Here is a 24,140-nt window from a genome sequence, read left to right as displayed (position 1 = left end):
AGATGCCAAGATAGCAGATAAAATTGACAAAGCAGAAGTCTAAAGCATGCTTGGTTAGTAAAGCTGAGTAGGATAGAAGATGTTAAAAATCTAACCATTTAGTAAGGAATGTTGTGGGAGACCAACCTCGCTTGTGACTAAGTTAACTCCCTTGCTGGGCAATGTGGCCTTAGGCACCCATGCTGCTAGACTGCCCGGCTCTTCTAGGGTTTGAGTGACTGGTGTCTTCCTGCCCAGGCTTGTCTTCCTATAGCCCCATGGGTGAAACTATGCTCACCTGTTCCTTTGTAATATAACTCCTCGCCCTGTTTAGGATAGACTCTTCCATGGAAGTGCTTTGTGTGTGTCCTCTTCTCTTACTGTGCCCTTGGGTGTGGCCTACCCAGATGTCAGTCAACCTGCTGACAGTGGACATCATGAAGATAGACTCAGCCCCCTGAAACCTGACCCCTTGCCTCATTTGAATAGCTTCTCTTCAATAAATGGGGTCAGCATGTGCGCGCGCGCGTTCTCTCTCTCTCTCTCTCTCTCTCTCTCTCTCTCTCTCTCTCTCTCTTCCTGCAGACTCTTAAGGTCAGAGAAGCTGTCACAGTGACCCCAAAGAAAAAAGGTATTTGTGTCTCTTGTGTGGTTATTTTGCACAGCCCAGTCAGCCCAGTCTAACTAGAGCGACCCCTGAGCCTTTTAGTCACGAGAACAGAAATCTGGCAGAATGTACCACGTAGCCAAATTTGAAAAGAATATCTCTGAAACAAACAATCAAAAAATAACTATGAGTAAATGTCAGAAACTTCAATAGAGGGAAGGAAGCAGGGGTTAGGGAAAGGAAAGGGGAAGAAGAGGTACTGAGGCCAGAGTTAGAATAAGATCTATTCCATGTTTGTATGCTTATGTGTAGATTCAAAAAGGATTCTACTGTCATGTACAACTGAAAAAAACAATAAAAAATTGTTCATTTTAGGGAAACATTATCCTAAAGGGCACAAGAGAAAAGGGGATTAATTTTCAAAAAAATTTAAAATAAAGATAAGTAGAGGACAAAAACATTTTCTTAAGATATATATATTTTCTTATTTTGAGGAAGCCAATCAGGTAATATGCATACAATAATAGATAATAGAAACAAAAGAAGTCAAAGAAAATCCTGTATCTCTAAGTGAAGGGTAAGAAAATAAAATCAAAAGAAAGACATATATTGTATGTTGTAGTGACATTTCTTTATAAAATTAAACAAAAGTAAAGGTTCTGGGTGCATTCTGTAGTTTCAGATACTTGCCAAGCTGATGCTGGAGGATCCCTTGAGTTCACAAGTATCAGACCAACCTGGACAACATACCAAGACCCATCTCATAATCAATCAATGAAAAAATTAATGAATATAAAAATAAAGTTCACTGCAGAATTATTTGTCTTAGTATACTCAAGCTTCTATAACAAAATATAAACCTGACAGCTTATAATCAGTAGGAATTTTTTCCATTTGGGGAGACGAGAATTTAATGAATAATGGCAGAACTGGTTGTTTGACATGAGCCTGCTTTCTGATTCATAGATGGTGCCTTCTTGCTATGTTCTCACATTATGAAAGAGGCGAGTTACTGCTCTGGGGTCTTTTTATTAGAGTACTAGCCTAACTAGGTGAGCTTTAACCCTCATGACCTAACCACAATGTAAACCCCCCACTTCCTGTTACAATCACCTTGGGAGTTAAGATTCCTACATATGAACATTTTGGGACATGGGCATTCAGAACTATTATAATAGCATTGAATCCAGACTGGCTTTAGATTGTTACTATAATACTGAATGGTCACAGAACATGTAGAAACATAAATAGAGATTTGTCAAAACAGCATAAGAGCTCTCAAAGTGACTTATTTTAATGTGTTTAAAAAAAGGCAAACCATTTAAATAAAATTACACATAATCAACACGAAACCTCAATTACTTGAAAATTTATGTCAAGAAAATTAGTTTAATAGGAGCTCCATTTTAATTATTGCATTAAGTTAAAATTTCAAAATGCAATTATATCTTCTTTAGATAAAGAAAACAAAGAAAATTAACACACTTTTAGAATTTTGAATAAAGTGTTAATAAGAAAAATAATTCATAATAGTAAATGCTTTTTACTATTTTAACAAAAGTCATAAAATAATAACATTTACACATTCTCCTTGTGAAATAACAAATAGAACCCAAAACAAATCAAAGAGCAAACATGCAAGAATTAAAAGTGGTCAAACAAAGCCAGGCACAATGACTAATTTCCCACACAACTAATCCCAGCCCCTTGGAAGGATGAAGAAGAATCTCAGTTTTGAGGCCAATTTGGGCAACTTAGTGAGGCCTTGCCTCCAAATAAAAAGCAAAAAGAACTGAGATGGTGCTTTGTAGTAGAGCAAACCTGGGCTCAATCTAGGATACCATAAAAAAAAGTAAAGAGTAATAAAACATAATTCCAATATTAAAAGAAAGAAATTGAGGCAAGTTAGTATAACTGTATGAATTCTTAATAAAAATATACCAAAATATGTCCCTTTATTATGTATTCAATGCTTATTATAATATTCTTGAAGATTTTATACACATATTTTTTTCATATTTCTTCCAACTAAGATAGAAGAAATTCTATATCACATAGATTTTTTCTGGGAATTGACTTATATTTGTACACAATTTAATATAATATGTACTTGCATCAGTCATCTTAATAGATTTATCATTTTTAATAGCTTTTTAGTTTTTAGATGGTTATTATGTTTCCAATTTCCACATTGGGTAAAACACCACTGGGAGTATATCCAAGCATGCAGTAATCATTCAATTAATCTTAGTTAATAAACATAATTACTATCATCACCCCAATCATGCAAGGAACACTCCAATTTGACCCCAGATAATTCTTCTCAAGACTGAAACTGTCTATATCTTGTGTCTACCCATAGATTTCCTAGACAGATTGACTCATCTTCATATATCTTTTAAGAAGACATATCAAGAATTTCCACAGAATTGATGAACAAATATAATTTATAACAATTGTAGTGGGAACAGAAACCCATACATTGATTTGATGGTTAATGTTTGAGTAGTGTTTTAGTCAGCATTTTCACTGCTTTGACTAAGAGACCTGACCAGAGCAATTGTAGAAGAGGAACAGTTTCTTTGGGGGCTCACATTAGCAGAGGTCTCAGTCCATGGGCAGCTGGCTCCATTCTTCAGTGCTCCAAGCATCAGTGGGAGAAGGGTGTGGCAGAGGAAAGCAGCTCACATTATGATCAGGAGCAGAGATAGTCCACTCCCCAGATACAAAATATATAACCCAAAGCCTTGCCTCCAATGCCCCACCTCCTTCAGTCACACCCTACCTCTCTTCAGTTACCACTCAGTAAACCCCATCAGGGTATTAATTCACTGATTGGGTTAATACTCTCATAACCCAATCATTTCTCCTCTGAATCTCCTTTCATAGTCTCACACATGAGCTTTTGGGGGATACCTCACATTCAAACCATAACAAATAATATCTAAAAATTTTATCAACTTACTGCATATTGAAGAGGTACACAGAGGAGTAGTAGGTAATAGATTGAATTTGAGAATTGATAACATTGTACCAGCATGAATTTAAATAAGAATGTCAAAAATTGAAATGAATTTGATAGGAGGTAGAAAACTAATAAATTAACTTTTAAATTTTTGAATTTGAATTGGTCTTATTAATTCACCTAGGTTAGTATGCTTCCATAATTTTGAAACTGTAATTTTTTTTTAATTGGTAAAACTGTTTTCAGAATAAATATAAATACAAAAACATAATGAGGATCTCCTTTGGGGAAAAAGACAAGTATATAAATTTTCATGCAAGACTGTAACTTTAAAGTGATCTGTTCATATGAGCTTTTCCCTCCCAAGAAATTAACTATTCTGGCAATAATTTTAGAGTCCCACAATCTGGCATATTCTTAACTATTTGAGAATTAAATCAGGGTGTAAAATTTTGGCATGCCTAAAAGTATTTGGAAACAACCTCACAGCCTGAAAATCTGGCTAGTCATAGGTTACTGGAAACTATATCATAGCTAGGAAATATGGCCTCCTCCTGCATATTTAGAAATTAAATCAGAACATAATAACTTGGCATATTCAAAATGATCTTGGACAGTTACCATAGTGGAGTGATTTGGAACAACTCTAAGTATCTGAAATGGCATTACTGTCCAAAGTTTGATACTCTACCAGAATCCCAAGTTTCAAAATATGTTCTGTGATAACTTTAATAAATGCCTTGCCATTTTAAGTCTCTAAAATTTTATACAATTCTATATTTTCTGTGATCTCTGAATATCCTAATTGCTTAATTTAATCATCCATACAGAATAATTTTGATATGAAAGGGAGCACTATGATCTTGGTAAAGCAGGCAAAAATTGGAATGGATATAGGCAACTGTGTTAGCATTCTAAAGTGAGCTTAATAAATGGGCATGATATTAGAATCAAGTAGCACATGAAAGAAGTCCAATCCAATGTTAGAATAAATAAACACAAAGGAGAGAAAAGGAGAAGGGTACTGGCTCATAATACCAGGCACTCTACTCCACCCCAACAAAATAGCAGTATATGGAGGTGATGCTGGTATCTAGTAGTAGAAGGATCTGCTTTTGTTTGAATGACAATACATATTGATGCTAGGAATCCCATGAGGTTAAAGAGCCCTTCTAAAAGCTGATTTAGATTAGCATTCTTGGAGCCCACAAAGATGAGGGGGGAAATCAGTATTTAACCAATTCAATTACTTCAATGAAGGTTTTACTTATTTTTCTAGTTATGTCTAGAAAGTTGGGATAGGTATTTTCACCCTCTTTGGCCACATGTCTTTTCTCTAAAAGGTTGCAGAGTAAATATCTGGGTATGTGGAGGGGAAGAAGAAAAATGCCTACTAAAGACATTTATTTAATTTAATGTAATATGATGTAACTTAGATAAAGAATTTCTTCTGATTTGAATTTTTCTTCTCTTCAAAACATAATATCAAGATAATTATCAAAATAAAAGTTAGCTACTCCAATCCTTTGTCATCATTTTGTTCCTAAAAATTTGACTTTTAAAATGCTTGTTTAATAAATAAAACATTTAAAATGGGCATGGTGACATATGCATATAATTCCAGCTACTCAGAAGGCTGAGGAAGGAGAATTGCAAATTCCACTACTCAGGAGGCTGAGGAAGGAGGTTTGCAAATTTCAAGCCTGCTTCAGCAAATTAGAAATATCTTATCTCAAAATATAAAAATAAATAGGATGTAGTTCAGTGGAGTTTACCCCTGTGAAATCCATAGTAGTAGAAAGAAAGAAAGAAGGAGGGAGAGAAGAAGGAGAGAAGGAAAGGGAAGGAAGAAACATTTAACCCACTTAAATGTTTTGTCTTTTTATAGATGAAGAATATTTTCTTTACACACTCATTCATTTACAGACACCTTAGTTCATTACAGATAGCTCAGATATATATATATATATATATATATATATATATATATATGTGTGTGTGTGTGTGTGTGTGTGTGTGTGTGTGTGTGTAAACATACATGTACCTAGTTCACACACACACACACACACACACACACACACACACACCAGTGAGATAGCTTGATCATAAGGAAGTTGTGTTTTCAGTTTCTTGAGGAACATCCATCCATTTCTAAAATTACCTACTGTAATTACTTTTGATGTCACATTGCTAATGGAAATACTCTATTTTCCTCATTCAGTCTATACTTATTTTATTAAAATTCTTCCAAAAGGAAGAGTTGTCACTTATCCCTCTTGACTTTTTTGCCTTATTGATTATGTACAATAGTATGAACTCATGGAAATCTATTTATTTCCTAGAATTTTAATATCATGCTATGCTATTTTTTATTGTTGTTGAAGTTCTAATATTTCCCAGAACTGAAATCAATAAGTTCTCTAAAGAGTCCTGATTCTTTAAATGGCAGGCAGAACCCAAGACATTGGTGTTTGTTGTGATCATTGCTGCTGTAGCTTCACTGTTCTATCACTCTCAATGAATAGAAAGGCTTTCTACAGAATGTTCTTCACAAAATAAGCTAAGAAGTGGGCTGTCCAGTTCCAGTGGGTCACAACCAACTCCAGAGCTATGACATCAGTCTTCTTAGCAAGACTGAGGTCACATGCATTGCACAACCCATTAAGTGGAAGGAACCACAAAATAGCTTGTAATGCCAAACCAAAATCTCCTTGGCTCAAGGCCAAGTGAAGATTCTCAAATAGCTCAAGGATTGCTCGCCACAGAAGAGGCTATCTTTTCTCCTTTATGTGTTTTTAGCACCTTTGTCTAGTATGAGATAACTGCATTTATGTGGGTTCGGATCTGTATACTCTGTTCTATAACATTGGTCTACAAGTCTATTTTGGTGCCAACAGCATGCTGTTTTTGTTACTATTGCCCTGTAGTGTAATTTAAGATTTGGTATTGTGATGTCACTTGCTTCATTATTCTTGCTAAGGATTGCTTTGGCTATTCTGGGTCTCTTATTTTTCCAGATGAATTTCATGGTTGCTTTTCTATTTCTATGAGGAATGTTATTGAAATTTTGTTTGGCATTGTCTTAAATCTGTATAGTGTTTTTTGGTAGTATGGTCATTCTGACAATATTAGTTCTGTCTATCCAAGAACAAGGAAAAATTTTCCGTCTTCTAACATCTTCTTTAATTTTTTTCTTAAGTGCTCAATAGTTGTAATTATAGAGGTCTTTTACATCTTTCATTAAGTTGATTCCCAATTTTATTATTATTTTTTTTTGAGGTTGGACATCCCTCTCTTGTTCAAGTTTGTAGAGGGAATGCTTTCAATTTTTCTTCATTTAGAATGATGTTGGCCTTGGGCTTAACATACCTAGCTTTTACAATGTTCATATAAAAACTATCATCCCTAGTTTTTCTAGTGTTTTGAACATGAAGAGATGCTGTATTTTGTCAAGTGCTTTTTCTGCATCTCTTGAAATGATCATATGATCCTTATCTTTAAGTCTATTGATGTGATGAGTTACATTTATTTATTTTCATATTTTGAAAAAACCTTGTATCCCTGGGATGAATCCTACTTGATCATGGTTTTTAACCTAACATGGTTTCTCCTTTGATTGGTTTTTCCTTTCTGTAATACCTTTCTTTGCTGATTTTTATTGTTGTTTTTAGTTTCATCTTTATGTAATGTTTTGCCATGTAATATTGAAATGCACATTTTCTAGTTGTAAATTATTTTAACTTTTGTTTATCATGGAAGGATTTTATTTCATCATCAAATCTAAAGTTTAATTTTGCTGGATATAAGATTCTGGGTTAACATCCATTTTCTTTCAGAGCTTGGTATATATTATTCCAAGCTCTTCTAGCTTTGAGTGTCTGGGTTGAGAAATCTGCAAGGATCCTAAATGGTTTCCCTTATATGTAATCTGATTCATTTTTCTTCTGGCTTTTAAAATTCTCTCCTTATTTGCTATGCTAGACATTTTTATTATAATGTGCCTTGTTCTATCTCTGTTGTGATTTTGTACATTTTGTGTTCTCTAAGCTTCTTATATTTAATTTTCGAATTCATTCTTCATGTTTGGAAATTTTTCTGATATTATTTCATTGAATAGATTGTTCATTCCTTTGGTTTGTAACACAATGCCTTCCTCTATCTCAATAATTCTTAAATTTGGTCTTTTCATGTTATTCCATAATTTTTTAATCTTTGGCTCATGGTTTCTTACCATTTTCTCTGTGTGGAACACTTTATTTTCAAGATTATATATTTTGTCTTCATTGTCTGAGGTTTTGTCTTCCAAGTGATTTAATCTGTTAGTGATGCTTTCTATTGAGTTTATTTATTTATTTATTGTTTAATTTCTTAGTTGTTGGTGTAACTTTATTTTTTAATTTATTTATATGTGGTGCTGAGGATTGAACTCATTGCCACAAACATGCTGTGAAAGTGCTTTGCCACTGACTCACGACCCAAGCCCCAACTTTTTATTTTTTTTAATTTAATTGATTTATTTTTTAAACTATATGACTGTGGAATGCATTACATTTCTTATTACACATATATAGCATAATTTTTTATATTTTGTATATAAAGTATTTTCACACCAATTCATGTCTTTACACATATACTTTTTTGCATTACACATATATATCACAATTTTTTCATATCTCTATTTGTATATAAAGTATGTTGACCCAATGCATGTCTTCATACATGTACTTTTGATAATGATGTCCATCACATTCGACCATTCTTGCTAATCCCTGCCCCCTCCCCTTCCTTCCCACACCTCTGCCTATCTAGAATTCATTTTTTCCTCTGATGCTCCCCCTCCCTACCCCACTATGAGTCACCCTTCTTATATCATGTTTTGGGAGATTGGCCAACTTCACTTAGCATTATCTTCTCCAAGGCCATCCATTTACCTGCAAATGCCATTTTATTCCCTTTTATTGCTGAGTAAAATTCCATTGTGTATATATGCCACATTTTTTTTTATCCATTCATCCACTGAAGGACATCTAGGTTGGTTCCACAGTTTAGCGATTATGAATTGAGCTCCTATAAACATCGATTTGGCTGTGTCCCTGTAGTATGCTATTTTTAAGTCCTTTGAAAATAGGCTGAAGAGAGGAATAGCTGGGTCAAATTGTGGTTCCATTCCTAGATTTCCAAGGAATCTCCACACTACTTTCCATATTGGCTGCACCAATTTGCAGTCCCACCAGCAATGTATGAGTGCACCTTTTTCTCCACATTCTAGCCAACACTTGTTGTTGTTTGTCTTCATAGTAGCTGCCATTCTGACTGGAGTGAGGTGATATCTTAGAGTAGTTTTGATTTGCATTTATATGATTGTTAGAGATGATGAGAATTTATATATATATATATATATATATATATATATATATATATATATATATATATATTTGTTGATTGATTGTATATTCTCTTCTGAGAAGTGTTCTGTTCAGGTCCTTGTCCCATTTGTTGATTGGCTTATTTGTTTTTTCAGTGCTTAGCTTTTTGTGTTCTTTATATACCCTAGAGATTAATGCTCTATCTGATGTATGAGGAGTAATGATTTGCTCCCAGGATTTAGGCTCTCTGTTCACCTCACAGATTGTTTCTTTTGCTGAGAAGAAACTTTTTAGCTTGATTCCATCCCATTTATTGATTCTTGGTTTTAATTCTTGCATTATAGGAATCTTATTAAGGAAGTTGAAGCCTAATTCCACATGATGAAGATTAGGGTCTACTTTATTTTATATTAGACACAAAGTCTTTGGTTTAATTCCTATGCCATTGATTTATTTTGAGTTAAGTTTTGTGCATGGTGAAAGATATGGGTTTAATTTCATTTTGTTGCATATGGATTTCCAGTTTTCCCAGCACCATTTGTTAAGAGGCTATCTTTTCTCCAGTGCATGTTTGTGGCACCTTTGTCTAATAGACGATAATTGTAATTTTGTGGGATAGTCTCTGTCCTCTATTCTGTACCATTGGTCTACCATTCTGTTTTGGTGGGAATACCATGCTATTTTTGTTACTATTGCTCTGTAGTTCAAGTTCTGGCATAGCAATGCCACCAGCTTCACTCTTCTTGCTAAGGATTGCTTAAACTATTCTGGGTCTCTTAATTTTTCAGATGAATTTCATGATTGCTTTTTCTATTTCTATGAGGAATGTCATGAGGATTTTGATCAAAATTGCCTTAAATCTGTATAGTGCTTTTGGTAGCATTTATTCTTTCTGTCCAAGAGCAAGGTAGATCTTTCCATCTTCTAAAGTCTTCTTTGATTTTTCTCTTTAGGGTTATATAGTTTTCATTGTGTAGATCTTTCACCTCTTTTGTTAAGTTGATTCCCAAGTATCTTATTTTTTGAGGTTATTGTGAATGAGTTAGTTTTCCTCATTTTCTTCTCAGAGATTTGTAACTGATATACAGAAATGCCTTTGATTTATCAGTGTTGATTTTATATCTTGCTACTTTGCTGAAATCATTCACTAGTTCTAGAAGTTTCATGATGAAGTTTTTTGGGTCTTCTAATTATTGAATCATATTGTCAGCAAATAGTGCTAATTTAAGTTCTTCTTTTCCTATACATATCCCTTTTATTTCATCATCTGTCTAATTGCTCTGACCAGTGTTTCAAGAACTATGTTGAATAGAAGTGGTGAAAGAGGGCATCCCTGTGTTGTTCCAGATTTTAGAGGGAATGCCTTCAATATTTCTCCATTTAGAATGATGTCGGCCTGAGGCTTAGGGTACATAGCCCTTACAATGTTGAGAAAAGTTTCTGTTATCCCACGTTTTTCTAGTGTTTTTAAATAAAGTGGTGTTGTATTTTGTCAAATGCTTTTCCTGCATCTATTGAAATGATCATATGGTTCTTATCTTTAAGTGTATTGATGTGATGAATTATATTTTTAAATTTCTGTATATTAAACCAACCTTGCATCTCTGGGATGAATCCCACTTGATCATGGCACATGATGTTTTTGATAGGTTTTTGTATTAGATTTGCCAGAATTTTACTGAGAATTTTTGCATCTATGTTCATTAAAGATATTGGTCTGAAGTTTTCTTTCTTTGAGGTGTCTTTGCCTGGTTTGGGGATCAGGGTGATATTGGCCTCATAGAATGAGTGCTCCCTCTTTTTCTATTTCCTGAAATTAATTGAAAAGTATTAGTATTAGTTCTTCTTTAAAAGCCTTATAGAACTTGGTTGTGTATCCATTCAGTCCTGGGCTTTTCTTGGTTGGTAAGCTTATGATGGCATTTTCTATTTCCTCACCTAATATTAGTCTGTTTAAATTGTGTATATTTTCCTGACTCAATCTGGGCAAATCATATGACTTAAGAAATTTATGAATGACTTCAATGTCTTCTGTTTTATTGGAGTATAAATTTTCAAAATAATTTCTAATTATCTTCTGTATTTCTGTAGTGTCTGTTGTGATATAATCTTTTTATCACGTATGCTGGTAATTTGAATTCTTTCTCTCCTTCTCTTTGTTAGTGTGACTAAGGATATGTCAATTTTATTTATTTTTACTAAGAACCATGTGTTTTTTTGTCAATTTTTTAAGGTTTTTTTGTTTCTATTTCATTGATTTCAGCTCTAATTATTTCTTGCCTTCTACTGATTTTTCTACTGATTTGTTCTTCTTTTTCTATGGCTTTGAGATTAAAGTGAGGAAATTTATTTGTTGACTTTTTCTTCTTTTAAGGAATGAACTCCATGCAATAAATTTTCCTCTTAGTACTGCTTTCATAGTGTCCCAGAGATTTCGATATGTTGTGTTTATGTTCTCATTTACCTCTACTAATTTTTTAATCTCCTCCTTGATGTCTTCTGTGACCCATTGTTCATTCAGTATCATATTGTTTAGTCTCCATGTGATGGAGAAATTTTCATTTTTTAAATTTTGTCATTGATTTCCAATTTCATTCCATTATGATCTGATAAAATGCATGTTAGTATCTCTACTTTTTTGTATTTGCTAAGAGTTGTTTTGTGGCATAGTATATTGTCTATTTTAGAGAAGGATCCATATGCTGCTGAGAAGAAAGTGTATCCGCTAGATACAGGTTGAAATATTCTATATATGTCAGTCAAGTCTAAGTTATTGATTGTGTTATTGAGTTCTATAGGTTCTTTATTCAACTTTTGTTTGGAAGATCTATCCAGTAGTGATAGAGGTGTGTTAAAGTTACCCAAGATTATTGTGTTGTGGTCAATTTGACTCTTGAACTTGAGAAGAGTTTGTTTGATGAACATAGCTGCAGCATTGTTTGAGGCATATATATTTATGATTGTTATGTCTTGTTGGTGTGTGGTTCCCTTGAGCAGTATGTAATGTCCATCTTTATCCCTTTTGATTAACTTTGTTCCGGGGTGTCTGGTGAGTTGGGGGGAGCTGGGCGATGGCCTTGTGTTGTGGATAGGTAGCAGCCCACTGACCTGCGTGGGAGCAATGCACAGTCTTAAATTCTGCAGAGGTGCTGATAGGTGATTCTGTCATGCCACTTGAGAGCTGTGTATGAGCTAGAACTGTGGGCTTTAGGTCTGGAGTCTGGAGTTCTACTCAAATGTAGAGGCTCTGATTTCCATGCGGGGGGGGGGGGGTCCACAATGCTGGTGATTTATGTGAAAATCCGCTGTATAGTATTCCTCTCACACTCTCTGAGATGTTGTATCCTGACTAGGTGAGATCTGGGTCACGGAGCAACACAGGATGCTGCCTCTTTCTGGCCCACCATCTTGAAGTTTTCTATTGAGTTTTTAATTTGGTTTATTCTTTCCTTCATTAAAGGATTTCTGTGTTTGTTTGTTTGTTCTTGTTTGTTTGTTTGTTTTTTAGAATTTGTATTTCCTTATTGAAGTAAACCTTTGCTTCCTGTATTTGATTATATGGCTTTTTATCAACATGATCTTTTGCTGCTTGTATTTGCTCTCTTATATCTTCCTTTAATTTGCAGAACATTTTGATTATGTACATCTTGAATGCCTTCCCTGACATTTCTTCTGTTGTGCTGGCCATGATTTCTAATAATGTAGTATGTTGGTTTGTTTGGAGCACTTTGTTCCCTTGTTCTTTTCATGTTGTTTATGTGTCTTTCCTTCTAGTAATGCAGACCTTAGGTGCTACAGTTTATACCCTTATACATTTATGGTGTCCCTGCAGGGCTCCAAAACATTTCCTTTAAGTGGGAGATTGATATTAACACATCCCAATATGAAGAGCATACAGCCTTAAGCCATATAGCTCCTGTTAAGACATTTATGGTTTTGTCACAATATACATCAATGGTGAGTTTGCTTATCATCTACAATATAAATAGTATGTTTGCAAAAGGGTTTACAGTTTTTGATGGTGGACAAAGAGAGAACTGGGGGTGGGGTGTAGGATGAGATATTTAGGAGTAGGAAGTGAGAATATAGAGTTGTTAGATCTTAGAAAGCATGAAAAAGGAATCAAAAGAAGTTGCCTATTAGCAGAAGAAAGAAGAGAAAGTAATTTTAGGGAGACAAGTAAGTGGGAAGACAATAGAGAGAGTACATAAACCAAACACACATAAAAATTAAAAATTTAATAATAGGAGATAAAAGAATCTATAACACAACTGTAATATACTATTCAGATATCCCAGGCCTCTGTAGCTTAATCCATAAAAAATACTTGGTTTCACAAATGTTAGGGATGTCAGGGAGGGAGAAAAGAGAGAGAAAAAAGTAAAGAAAAGAAATAAAAATAAAAGTAAAATCTTAAAGGAATATTAAATAATTGTTGTGTTGGAGTTTAGTATATTTTCTGCTTCACTTTTTATCCAATAGGTGGGGTTATCTCTTGTTTGTTGGTATCTCCAAACTCAGGATGGTGAAGGTTATTAGTTTGGGAAGACTGGTTTTGGGTGCAGAACTCCTGGAGGTGTGGTACAGCACTTGACCTTCCCCATTGAGAGACTGCACCCCAAGGATCGCCTTGGGTCGTACTCCTGTGATGCAGGCGCCTAGTATTAACTCCTTGTATGGCCTGTAGATCTCACAATTTCTAGTCTCTAATTTAGTCTGTGAACTATATTTCACTCACCCCCTCCCTTTCTACTTCCCAAACAGGAATCTTTCTCTCTGGAGGTCTTCAGTGATGCACTCTGGGGCCTGCACACCTGGTGGAGAGGTATTTGTATCAGGCGGTCAGGACCAGTCTTTGTGAGCTATGGACAGGCTATGTAGCTGCATGCACTGTGTTAGTGGCTGCGGGGGAAAGGGGGGAGTTGGGGGATTATAGGTACCTTGATATTGCTTCTAGGCCCCAGCCAGTGTCCCAAACTGAGAGTTGCCTCAATTAAAGTTGTGATGGTGGTGATAAGGATAACCTAAATTGGTAACAAAGTATCCTAAGATGGAGGTGGTTGGTTTCAGAAGTGGGGTGTTGGGTTGGGCCCAGCAGTGGCATTGGGCAGCATGTTCAGAGATGCAGCTCTGTGGCATACAGTATTGTGGCTGACAGCTGTCTCCAGATCCTGTCTGGGATCCCCAGGTGAAGGCTATCATGTGAAGGAGACTAGGACAGCAGTTTCAATGTCCCAAGATGGAGCCTGAGTTTGGAGATTCATTTATCAGGCCTGTATCAAATCTAGTAAAAACATAAAAGTGAACTTAAAAGAAAGGACACACCATAATGCCTGAAAAATATGTATGCAAAAATATTTAACAAAAGGATAGTATTTCATCATCAATGATGGTTTATTATATAAAAGAAGTGTTATTCCAAAAAAAAAAAACTAAGCAAAAAAATGGAAGAAGTTTACATTAACTTATAAAATTGAATGAAATCATAAAAACATATTTTGTCATAAGGTTTAGATTACTGCTTGCTTAAGTTTGTAAGAGTATTTTTTTTTTGTTTTAATTAGTTACACATGACAGTACAATGATCTTGACATGAAAACATATTGGCTTAAAACTTACATTTTAAAAGAATTTCCATTAATTTAAAATTTGAGGTACATAATGTATATGATACAGAGTTCATTTTTTAATTCTTATTTGGTTAGAATGGTTAGACATTTTTTCAAGTAGCTTGTATATTTGTATTTAATTTATAAAATATATTGGCATCAATTTGTTTATAATATTATTTTGTGTATCTTTAATATAAAATGCAACAGACCATCTCCTCTTTCAGTACTGATGTTCACAACTTACATTTCATATATTTTCTAATGATCTTAAAAAATTTTAATGACATCCATGTTTCAACAAGCATGTTTATGCTTTATTAATTTTGTCATTATGTGCTTGTTTTCTATATTTTGTTTGTTTTTTGGTTTTTATATTTTTATTTCCTTTATATCATCAACTTTGGGTAGGTTTTTTCTCTCCTTTTTCTGTGTTTTTAGTTAGAAAAGAAATATTTTTTTAATCTTCTTTTATGCTCCTCCTCCTCTTTGTTTTACTACATTTCTCCCCCTCTTCTTTTGGTCTCCTTCTTCTCCTGCTTTTTTGTCTTTTTATTTCATTTAATAATTTATATATAAAGTAATTTTTTTATTTATTTTTTTATTATTATTTTATTGTTGGTTGTTCAAAACATTACATAGTTCTTAATATACCATATTTCACAGATTGATTCAAGTGGGTTATGAACTCCCATTTTTACCCCGTATACAGATTGCTGTGTCACATCAGTTACATTTCCATTGATTTACAAATTGCCTTTCTAGTGACTGATGTATTCTGCTGTCTATCCCATTCTCCACTATCCCCCCTCCCCTCCCCTCCCCTCCCCTCCCCTTCTCTCTCTCCACCCCCTCTACTGAAAATCGTTTCTTACACTTATATAATTTCTCTCCTACTCCTCCTTTCCTCTTATATGTAATTGTGTATAACCCTGAGGCTCACCTTCCAATTCCATGCAATTTCCCTTAACTCTCCCTTTCCCTCCTGCCTATCATCCCTGTTTAATGTTAATCTTCTTCTCCAGCTCTTCATCTCTACCCTGTCCTTGGTTACTCCCCTTATATCAAAGAAGACATTTGGCATTTGTTTTTTAAGGATTGGCTAGCTTCACTTAGCATAATCTGCTCTAATGCCATCCATTTCCCTCCAAATTCTATGATTTTGTCATTTCTTAATGCAGAGTAATACTCCATTGTGTATAAATGCCACATTTTTTTAATCCATTCATCTATTGAAGGGCTTCTAGGTTGGTTCCACAATCTTGCTATCGTGAATTGTGCTGCTATGAACATGGATGTAGCAGTGTCCCTGTAGCATGCTCTTGTTAGGTCTTTAGGGAATAGACCAAGAAGGGGAATAGCTGGGTCAAATGGTGGTTCCATTCCCAGCTTTCCAAGAAATCTACATACTGCTTTCCAAATTGGCTGCACCATTTTGCAGTCCCACCAACAATGAACAAGTGTACCCATTTCCCCGCATCCTCGCCAGCACTTGTTGTTGTTGGACTTCTTAATGGCTGCCAATCTTACTGGAGTGAGATGGTATCTTAGGGTGGTTTTGATTTGCATTTCTCTGACTGCTAGCGATGTTGAGCATTTTTTCATGTACTTGTTGATTGATTGTATGTCCTCCTCTGAGAAGTGTCTGTTCAGGTCCTTGGCCCATTTGTTGATTGGGTTATTTGTTATCTTATTATCTAATTTTTTGAGTTCTTTGTATACTCTGGATATTAGGGCTCTATCTGAAGTGTGTGGGGTAAAGATTTGTTCCCAGGATGTAGGCTCCCTGTTTATCTCTCTTATTGTTTCTTTTGTTGAGAGAAAACTTTTTAGTTTGAGTAAGTCCTATTTGTTGATTCTGGTTGTTAACTCTTGCGCTAAGGGTGTCCTATTGAGGAATTTGGAGCCTGACCCCACAGTATGTAGATCATAGCCGACTTTTTCTTCTATCAGACGCCATGTCTCTGATTTAATATCGAGCTCCTTGATCCATTTTGAGTTAACTTTTGTGCATGGCGAGAGAAAGGGATTCAGTTTCATTTTGATGCAAATGGATTTCCAGTTTTCCCAGCACCATTTGTTGAAGATGCTATCCTTCCTCCATTGCATGCTTTTAGCCCCTTTATCAAATATAAGATAGTTGTAGTTTTGTGGATTGGTTACTGTGTCTTCTATTCTGTACCATTGGTCCACTCGCCTGTTTTGGTACCAGTACCATGCTATTTTTGTTACTATTGCTCTGTAGTATAGTTTGAAGTCTGGTATCGCTATACCACCTGATTCACACTTCCTGCTTAGCATTGTTTTTGCTATTCTGGGTCTTTTATTATTCCATATGAATTTCCTGATTGTTTTATCTATTTCTACAAGAAATGCTGTTGGGATTTTGATTGCGATAGCATTGAACTTATAGAGAACTTTTGGTAATATCGCCATTTTGATGATGTTAGTTCTGCCTATCCATGAACAGGGTATATTTTTCCATCTTCTGAGGTCTTCTTATATATCTCTCTTTAGGGTTCTGTAGTTTTCATTGTATAGGTCTTTCACCTCTTTTGTTAGGTTGATTCCCAGGTATTTTATTTTTGGGGGGGATATTGTGAATGGAGTAGTTGTCCTCATTTCCGTTTCAGAGGATTTGTCGCTGATATACAGGAATGCATTTGATTTATGCGTGTTGATTTTATATCCTGCAACTTTGCTGAATTCATTTATTAACTCTAATAGTTTCTTTGTAGACCCTTTTGGGTCTGTTAGGTATAGAATCATATCGTCTGCAAATAGTGATAATTTAAGTTCTTCTTTTCCTATTTTTATGCCTTTAATTTCTTTCGTCTGTCTAATTGCTCAGGCCAGTGTTTCGAGGACTATGTTGAACAGAAGTGGTGAGAGAGGGCATCCCTGTCTTGTACCAGATCTTAGAGGGAATGCCTTCAATTTTTCTCCATTCAGAATGATGCTGGCCTGTGGCTTATCATAGATTGCTTTAACAATGTTGAGGTATGATCCTGTTATCCCTAATTTTTCTAGAGTTTTGAACATAAAGGGATGCTGTACTTTGTCGAAAGCTTTTTCTGCATCTATCGAGATGATCATATGGTTCTTATTTTTAAGTCTATTGATGTGGTGAATAACATTTATTGATTTCCGTATATTGAACCAGCCTTGCATCCCAGGGATGAATCCTACTTGATCATGGTGTATAATTTTTTTGATACGATTTTGAATCCGATTTGCCAGAATTTTATTGAGGATTTTTGCATCTAGGTTCATTAGAGATATTGGTCTGTAGTTTTCTTTCTTTGAAGTGTCTCTGTCTGGTTTAGGTATCAGGGTGATGTTGGCCTCGTAGAATGTATTTGGAAGTTCTCCCTCTTTTTCTATTTCCTGAAATAGCTTGAAAAGTATTGGTGTTAGGTCCTCTTTAAAGGTTTTGTAAAACTCTGCTGTATACCCGTCCGTCCGGTCCTGGGCTTTTCTTAGTTGGTAGTCTTTTGATGGTTTCTTCTATTTCTTCTATTGTTATTGGTCTGTTTAGGCTGTCTATATCTTCCTGACTCAATCTGGGCAGATCATATGACTTAAGAAATTTATCGATGCCTTCACTATCTTCTATTTTATAGGAGTATAAGGATTCAAAGTAATTTCTGATTATCTTCTGTATTTCTGAAGTGTCTGTTGTGATATTGCCTTTTTCATCCCGTATGCTAGTAATTTGGGTTCTCTCTCTTCTTCTCTTCGTTAACATGGCTAAGGGTCTGTCGATTTTATTTATTTTTTCAAAGAACCAACTTTTGGTTTTGTCAATTTTTTCAATTGTTTCTTTTGTTTTGATTTCATTAATTTCAGCTCTGATTTTAATTATTTCTTGCCTTCTACTTCTTTTGCTGTTGTTTTGCTCTTCTTTTTCTAGGATTTTGAGATGATATATGAGATCGTTTATTTGTTGGTTTTTTCTTTTTTTAAGGAATGCGCTCCAAGCAAAGAATTTTCCTCTTAAAACTGCTTTCAATGTGTCCCATAGATTCTGATATGTTGTGTCTGTGATTTCATTTAACTCTAAGAAGTTTTTAATTTCCTCCTTAATGTCTTCTATAACCCATTGATCATTCAGTAACCTATTGTTCATTCTCCAAGTGATGCATGATTTTTCCTTCCTTCTTTTATCATTGATTTTTAGTTTCATTCCATTATGATCAGATAAGATGCATGGTATTATTTCTACTCCTTTATATTGTCTAAGAGTTGCCCTGTGACATAATATATGATCTATTTTTGTGAAGGATCTATGTGCTGCTGAGAAAAAAGTGTAACTACTTGATGTTGGGTGGTATATTCTATATATGTCAATTAAGTCTAGGTTGTTAATTGTGTTGTTGAGTTCAATAGTTTCCTTATTTAACTTTTGTTTGGAAGATCTGTCCAGTGGTGAGAGAGGTGTGTTGAAGTCTCCCATGATTATTGTATGGTGGTCTATTAGACTCTTGTACTTGAGAAGAGTTTGCTTGATGAACGTAGCTGCACCATTGTTTGGGGCATATATATTTATGATTGTTATGTCTTGTTGGTGTATGGTTCCCTTGAGCAGTATGTAGTGTCCCTCTTTATCCTTTTTGATTAACTTTGGCTTGAAATCTATTTTGTTTGATATGAGTATGGACACTCCTGCTTGTTTCCGCAGTCCATATGAGTGGAATGATTTTTCCCAGCCTTTCACCTTCAGGCTATGTATATCTTTTCCTATCAAATGCATCTCCTGTAGGCAACATATTGTTGGATCTTGTTTTGTGATCCATTCGACTAGCCTGTGTCTCTTAATTGGTGAGTTTAAGCCATTAACATTTAGGGTTATTATTGAGATTTGGTTTGTTCCTCCAGTCATATTTGTTTATTTATGTTACTAAACCTGATTAGTTTTCCTCTTTGATTACTTTCCCCCCTTTACTGTCCTACCTCCCACTGATGGTTTTCAATGTTATTTTCAGTTTCCTCTTCCTGTAATGTTTTGCCAAGGATTTTTTGAAGAGATGGTTTTCTAGCTGCGAATTCTTTTAACTTTTGTTTATCGTGAAAGTTTTTTTTTTTAAAGAGAGAGTGAGAGAGGGAAGAGAGAGAGAGAGAGAGAGAGAGAGAGAGAGAGAGAGAGAATTTTTAATATTTATTTTTTAGTTCTCGGCGGACACAACATCTTTGTTGGTATGTGGTGCTGAGGATCGAACCCGGGCCGCACGCATGCCAGGCGAGCGCGCTACCGCTTGAGCCACATCCCCAGCCCCTCGTGAAAGGTTTTAATTTCATCTTCCATCCTGAAGCTTAATTTCGCCGGATACACGATTCTTGGTTGGAGCCCATTGTCTTTCAGTGTTTGAAAAATGTTATTCCAGGATCTTCTAGCTTTCAGAGTCTGTGTTGAGAGATCAGCTGTTATCCTGATTGGTTTGCCCCTAAATGTAATCTGCTTTCTTTCTCTTGTAGCTTTTAAAATTCTCTCCTTATTCTGTATGTTGGGCATCTTCATTATAATGTGTCTAGGTGTGGATCTCTTATGATTTTGCACTTTCGGCGTCCTGTAGGCTTCTAGGATATGGGATTCCGTTTCATACTTCAAGTCTGGGAAGTTTTCTCGTATTATTTCATTGAATAGATTGTTCATTCCTCTGGTTTGGAGCTCTGTGCCCTCCTGTATCCCAATGACTCTTAAGTTTGGTCTTTTAATGTTATCCCATAATTCTTGAATGTTCTGTTCATGGTTTCTTAGCAGTCTTGCTGAACTGTCTATGTTCTTTTCAAGTTGAAATACTTTGTCTTCATTGTCTGATGTTCTATCTTCTAAGTGATCTATTCTGCTGGTAGTATTGTCAATTGAGGTTTTAAGTTGGTTTATTGCTTCCTGCATTTCTAGGATTTCTATTTGTTTGTTTTTTATTACTTCTAACTCCCTGTGAAATTGATCTTTTACTTCCTGGATTTGTTTCTGTAGTTCCTTGTCAATGTGATCTTTCATTGTCTGATTTTGCTGTCTCATGTCTTCCTTGAGAGTCCAGATCATCTGAAGCATGTATATCCTGAACTCTTTATCTGACATTCCATCTGTTGCAGCTATTACCTCTTCTAGAGTTGAGTTGACCTGCATTGCTTGTGGTCCTTTCTTTCCTTGTCTTTTCATATTGCTTGCATTTCTTTCTGATTGGTGAAACTGTTGTGTTTTTGAAATTTTTCCCCCTGTTTATTTATATTGCTCTTGTATAGTTGGGATATCTCTCTTGTAGGGCGGGTAGTGGCTGTGCTCCTCCTCTAATCAGGGTGATCTATCCACTATGCTGGTTGGTCGTAGGTCTGCCCACACTGCGGGCACGGGTGGCTGCTCTACTCTGCCCCCACTCCAATTGCGGTGACGTTCCTACCACGTCCTCGGATCGTTGGTCCTATCCGGATGTGGGCGGCAGCTCTTCTCCACCCCTACTTCAATTGATGTGACGTGTCTACCACGCTGGTCGGCCTCCAAGCCTGTTCCGCCAGTGGGTCTCAGATCTGCCCACTCTGCAGGCCTGGGCGGCAGTTCTGCTCAACCCCCACTCCCAGTGGGGGTACCTAACTGCCTCTCCAACGGGTTTCTGGGCTCCTTCCGGACGCTGGCGGCGGCTCTGTTTAACCCCCACTCCAACCAGTGTGACGTGACTGCCTCAATGCTACTCGTCCACCACACTGGCAGGCTGCCGAGCCTGTCCTGCCAGTGGGACGCAGGACTGCCTACCTTGCAGGATCAGACGGCGGCTCTTCACGGTCTCCACTCCAAGTGGGTTGACTTGGCTACCCTGCCGTTGGGTCGCTGGTCCTGTTCCAGGCGTGGGCGGCTACTCTCCTCGGCCCCAGCTGCAGTTGGGGTGTCGCGATACCACACCGGCGGGACCCTTAGCCTGCTCTGGGCGCAGGAGGCAGCTCCACTCTGCCCCCCAGGCCCCCGCAGCACCCAGCAGGACCGGGACCAAGAAGCAGTCCCTGTAGGATCCACAACCCTGAGCCAGAGCCGCTTCGGGAGCCAGGAGCCGGTCTCTCCGATCCCCGCCACGTTCTGCTAGGAGCAGGCTCCTCAGAGCAACCGCCGCGGGTTCCCCAATCCCAGGCCAAAGCAGCCCCGGGAGCCCAAGCCTGGCCGCACCAGACTCTCCCTGCTCGGTGCACGCTCCGCTGGGAGCAGAGTCTAAGACGCACTTCCTGCGGGCTCCCCAGCTCCGGGCCAAAACTGTTCCGGGAGACAGAGTCCCGCTGCTCCTCATCGCAAGTTTCACTTGTGGCTGGCCTCAGCTCGCGGTCCCCGCAGGCTCCGCGGCCCTGGGCTCAAGCAGCCACGGGAGCCAGAACCCAGCCTCTCCGATCCCTGCCACACTCTGCTAGGAGCAGGCTCCACAGAGGTACCCCAGCCTCAGGCCTAAGCAGCCCCAGGAGCCTGAGCCTGGCAGCTCCAACCTCTCCCAGCTCAGTGTACGCTCAGCCAGGGGCAGGGTCAAAGACGCAGTCCCCGCGGGTTCCCTGGCCCCGAGCCAAAACTGTTCCAGGAGTTAGAGCCACGCCGCCCCTCATCGCACAATCCACTTGTAACTGGCCTCCGCCTGGAGTCCCCGAAGGATCTCCCGCCCTGGGCCAAAGCAACCCGGGGAACTAGAATCTGGCCGCTCAAAGTCCGGCGCCCGCCTTGCCAGGGGTGAGGCCCAAAGAGTATTCTCCTCAGGTTTTCCAGTCCCGAGCCTGAGCGATCTGTCTGCGAGACGCAGGCAAATACCAGCCTGGAATCACCTGTTCCATAGTTGAATGAGCTGAGATCAGTAGAAAACAGGGATGATTGCATCAGCTCTCCATGATGGTGGCTGCTGTCCTCCTCCGTGTTCCGACCTGTGTCGGGAATCGAACTGGACCGGTTCTCTCCTCTGTTTCAAAGCTGGAACTCAGCACTCAGTGCGGCCAGTGCGCCACTGGCAGGAGCCTCCAGAATCCGCTTCGCTGTAATCCCGGGCGCGTCCCAGACTCCATCCACGGGGCGGTCCACCGACCAGGTACTGCTTCCCGCCGTGCAGAGAAATCGCCCGCCTATAAAGTAATTTTTTAAATATTGATTTTTTTTTCTGTTACTGGAGATAGAACCCAGGTGTGCTTAACCATTGAGCCACATCTACAAGCTTTTACATTTATTTTATTTTATTTTATATTTTGAGACAGTTCCTCACTGAGTTCTGAGGTCCTCACTAAATTGCTGAGGCTGGCCTCGAACTTACAGTACTCCATCTTAAACCTCCAAAGTCACTGGGACTACAGGACTAGACCACCAAACCCTCCTATCTTCTTTATTTTTAACCATAATTTTTCACTGTATATTTTTGTGTAAGAACAGCTCACCTTCATTTTCAAATTTTGAGGTTTCATTGAAAACATAATTTTATTTTTGACTTTCTTTGACCCATTGAAAATTAGTATTCTTTATCTTAAATGCATTTGGTGATATTCTAGATTCATTAACTTTATTTTTAAATTTAAATTTATATTAGCTGATTTATAAAAATTGTATACATAAGTGGATCTCATTGATTTTATTGATTACTTACTTCTTTCATATACATGTTTGTGGAAATGATTTTTGGGTCTTCTTTAATTTTTTATTTTTAATAAATTACAAATTCCATTCCTACTAATTTTTAATTATAGACTAGGTATGTTAAATGACATGTTTTAAGGATATGGGGAATCTGAGCTATGCTGTATTTATTTAAAGGGTAGTAAATTTTGTTACAACAAACAACTATCAGGTTTTCTTGAGCATTTATATTGTTTCACTGATTTACATGAGTGTTTTTTTAAGGAATAGTGTTTGGGTTTTGGTCTTCGTTCTGGTGTGGTGTTAGCAATTCCTAAGTTAGTCAAATATCTAATGAGCTTGGGTAAAATTTCCCTTTATAGCAGAGCAATGATTCCCATCCCTCCTGGCCCTGAAAAATTATCTCTATCTGGATTCATTCCTCAGTCATGCAACAGTTAGAATCTGCTGGATGCACCTTCTCTCTTGTGCATATGCAACTTGTATTTCATTGCAAAAACTACAGTGACCCTCCAGGGGAATTGTTGGTCACCTGCTGTGCTCTGAGATTTCCTTTAATCCTTTGATCCCCAATCCAGCTACTTGGTAGCCATAAACATTGAGACTTGCTTTCTCAGCCCACTGAGAGCTGAATATTCTGCTCCAACTCTCTTTGGGTGCTATGAAAAAGAAACTTTCCTCAGGCAGAAACCAGGGAAACTGTGGGTGCCCCATTCATGTGCCCTTTTCATTGGTTAGAGTCTTAACATTATTTGGTATAGAGTTATAAAAACAGCTAGTTCACTTGCTTTTCAAGTTTTATCACTGTGAAGTAGGAGGGATATTATAGTACTCAGAATTCTAAATCAGAGATTCAAGAATTTGGTCTTTTCTGAATAGTGCATGAGTTAATTTGTTTTCATAATATCTCAATGACACTAAATCTCAGTTACCAATGGGTGAACATGATTAGTATTACCACTACTTAGAACTAGAAGAAATACAACAACAGAACATTTTTATCCATTTTTTGTCTCATTTTCATTTA

At 37.1% G+C, this 24,140-nt stretch overlaps 1 protein-coding gene across 1 annotated transcript in view; it reads right to left on the bottom strand.

The window, feature by feature from the left end:
* LOC308641430 (uncharacterized protein) overlaps positions 1-24,140 on the bottom strand; it is a gene marked incomplete at its 5' end in the record, with an annotated part of 439,363 nt that overhangs the window by 294,066 nt on the left and 121,157 nt on the right. Inside the window, one exon of the mRNA XM_081280078.1 lies at positions 21,333-21,598. Coding sequence (XP_081136204.1) covers positions 21,333-21,598 — 266 coding nt within the window. The remainder of the gene's footprint in view (positions 1-21,332; positions 21,599-24,140) is intronic.

Source organism: Spermophilus citellus (genome assembly GCF_964194105.1).
Source record: "Spermophilus citellus genome assembly, chromosome: 1".
Lineage (NCBI taxonomy): Eukaryota > Metazoa > Chordata > Mammalia > Rodentia > Sciuridae > Spermophilus > Spermophilus citellus.
The sequence above is the reverse complement of the archived record's forward strand: the minus strand, read 5'-3'. Positions and strand labels throughout refer to the sequence as shown.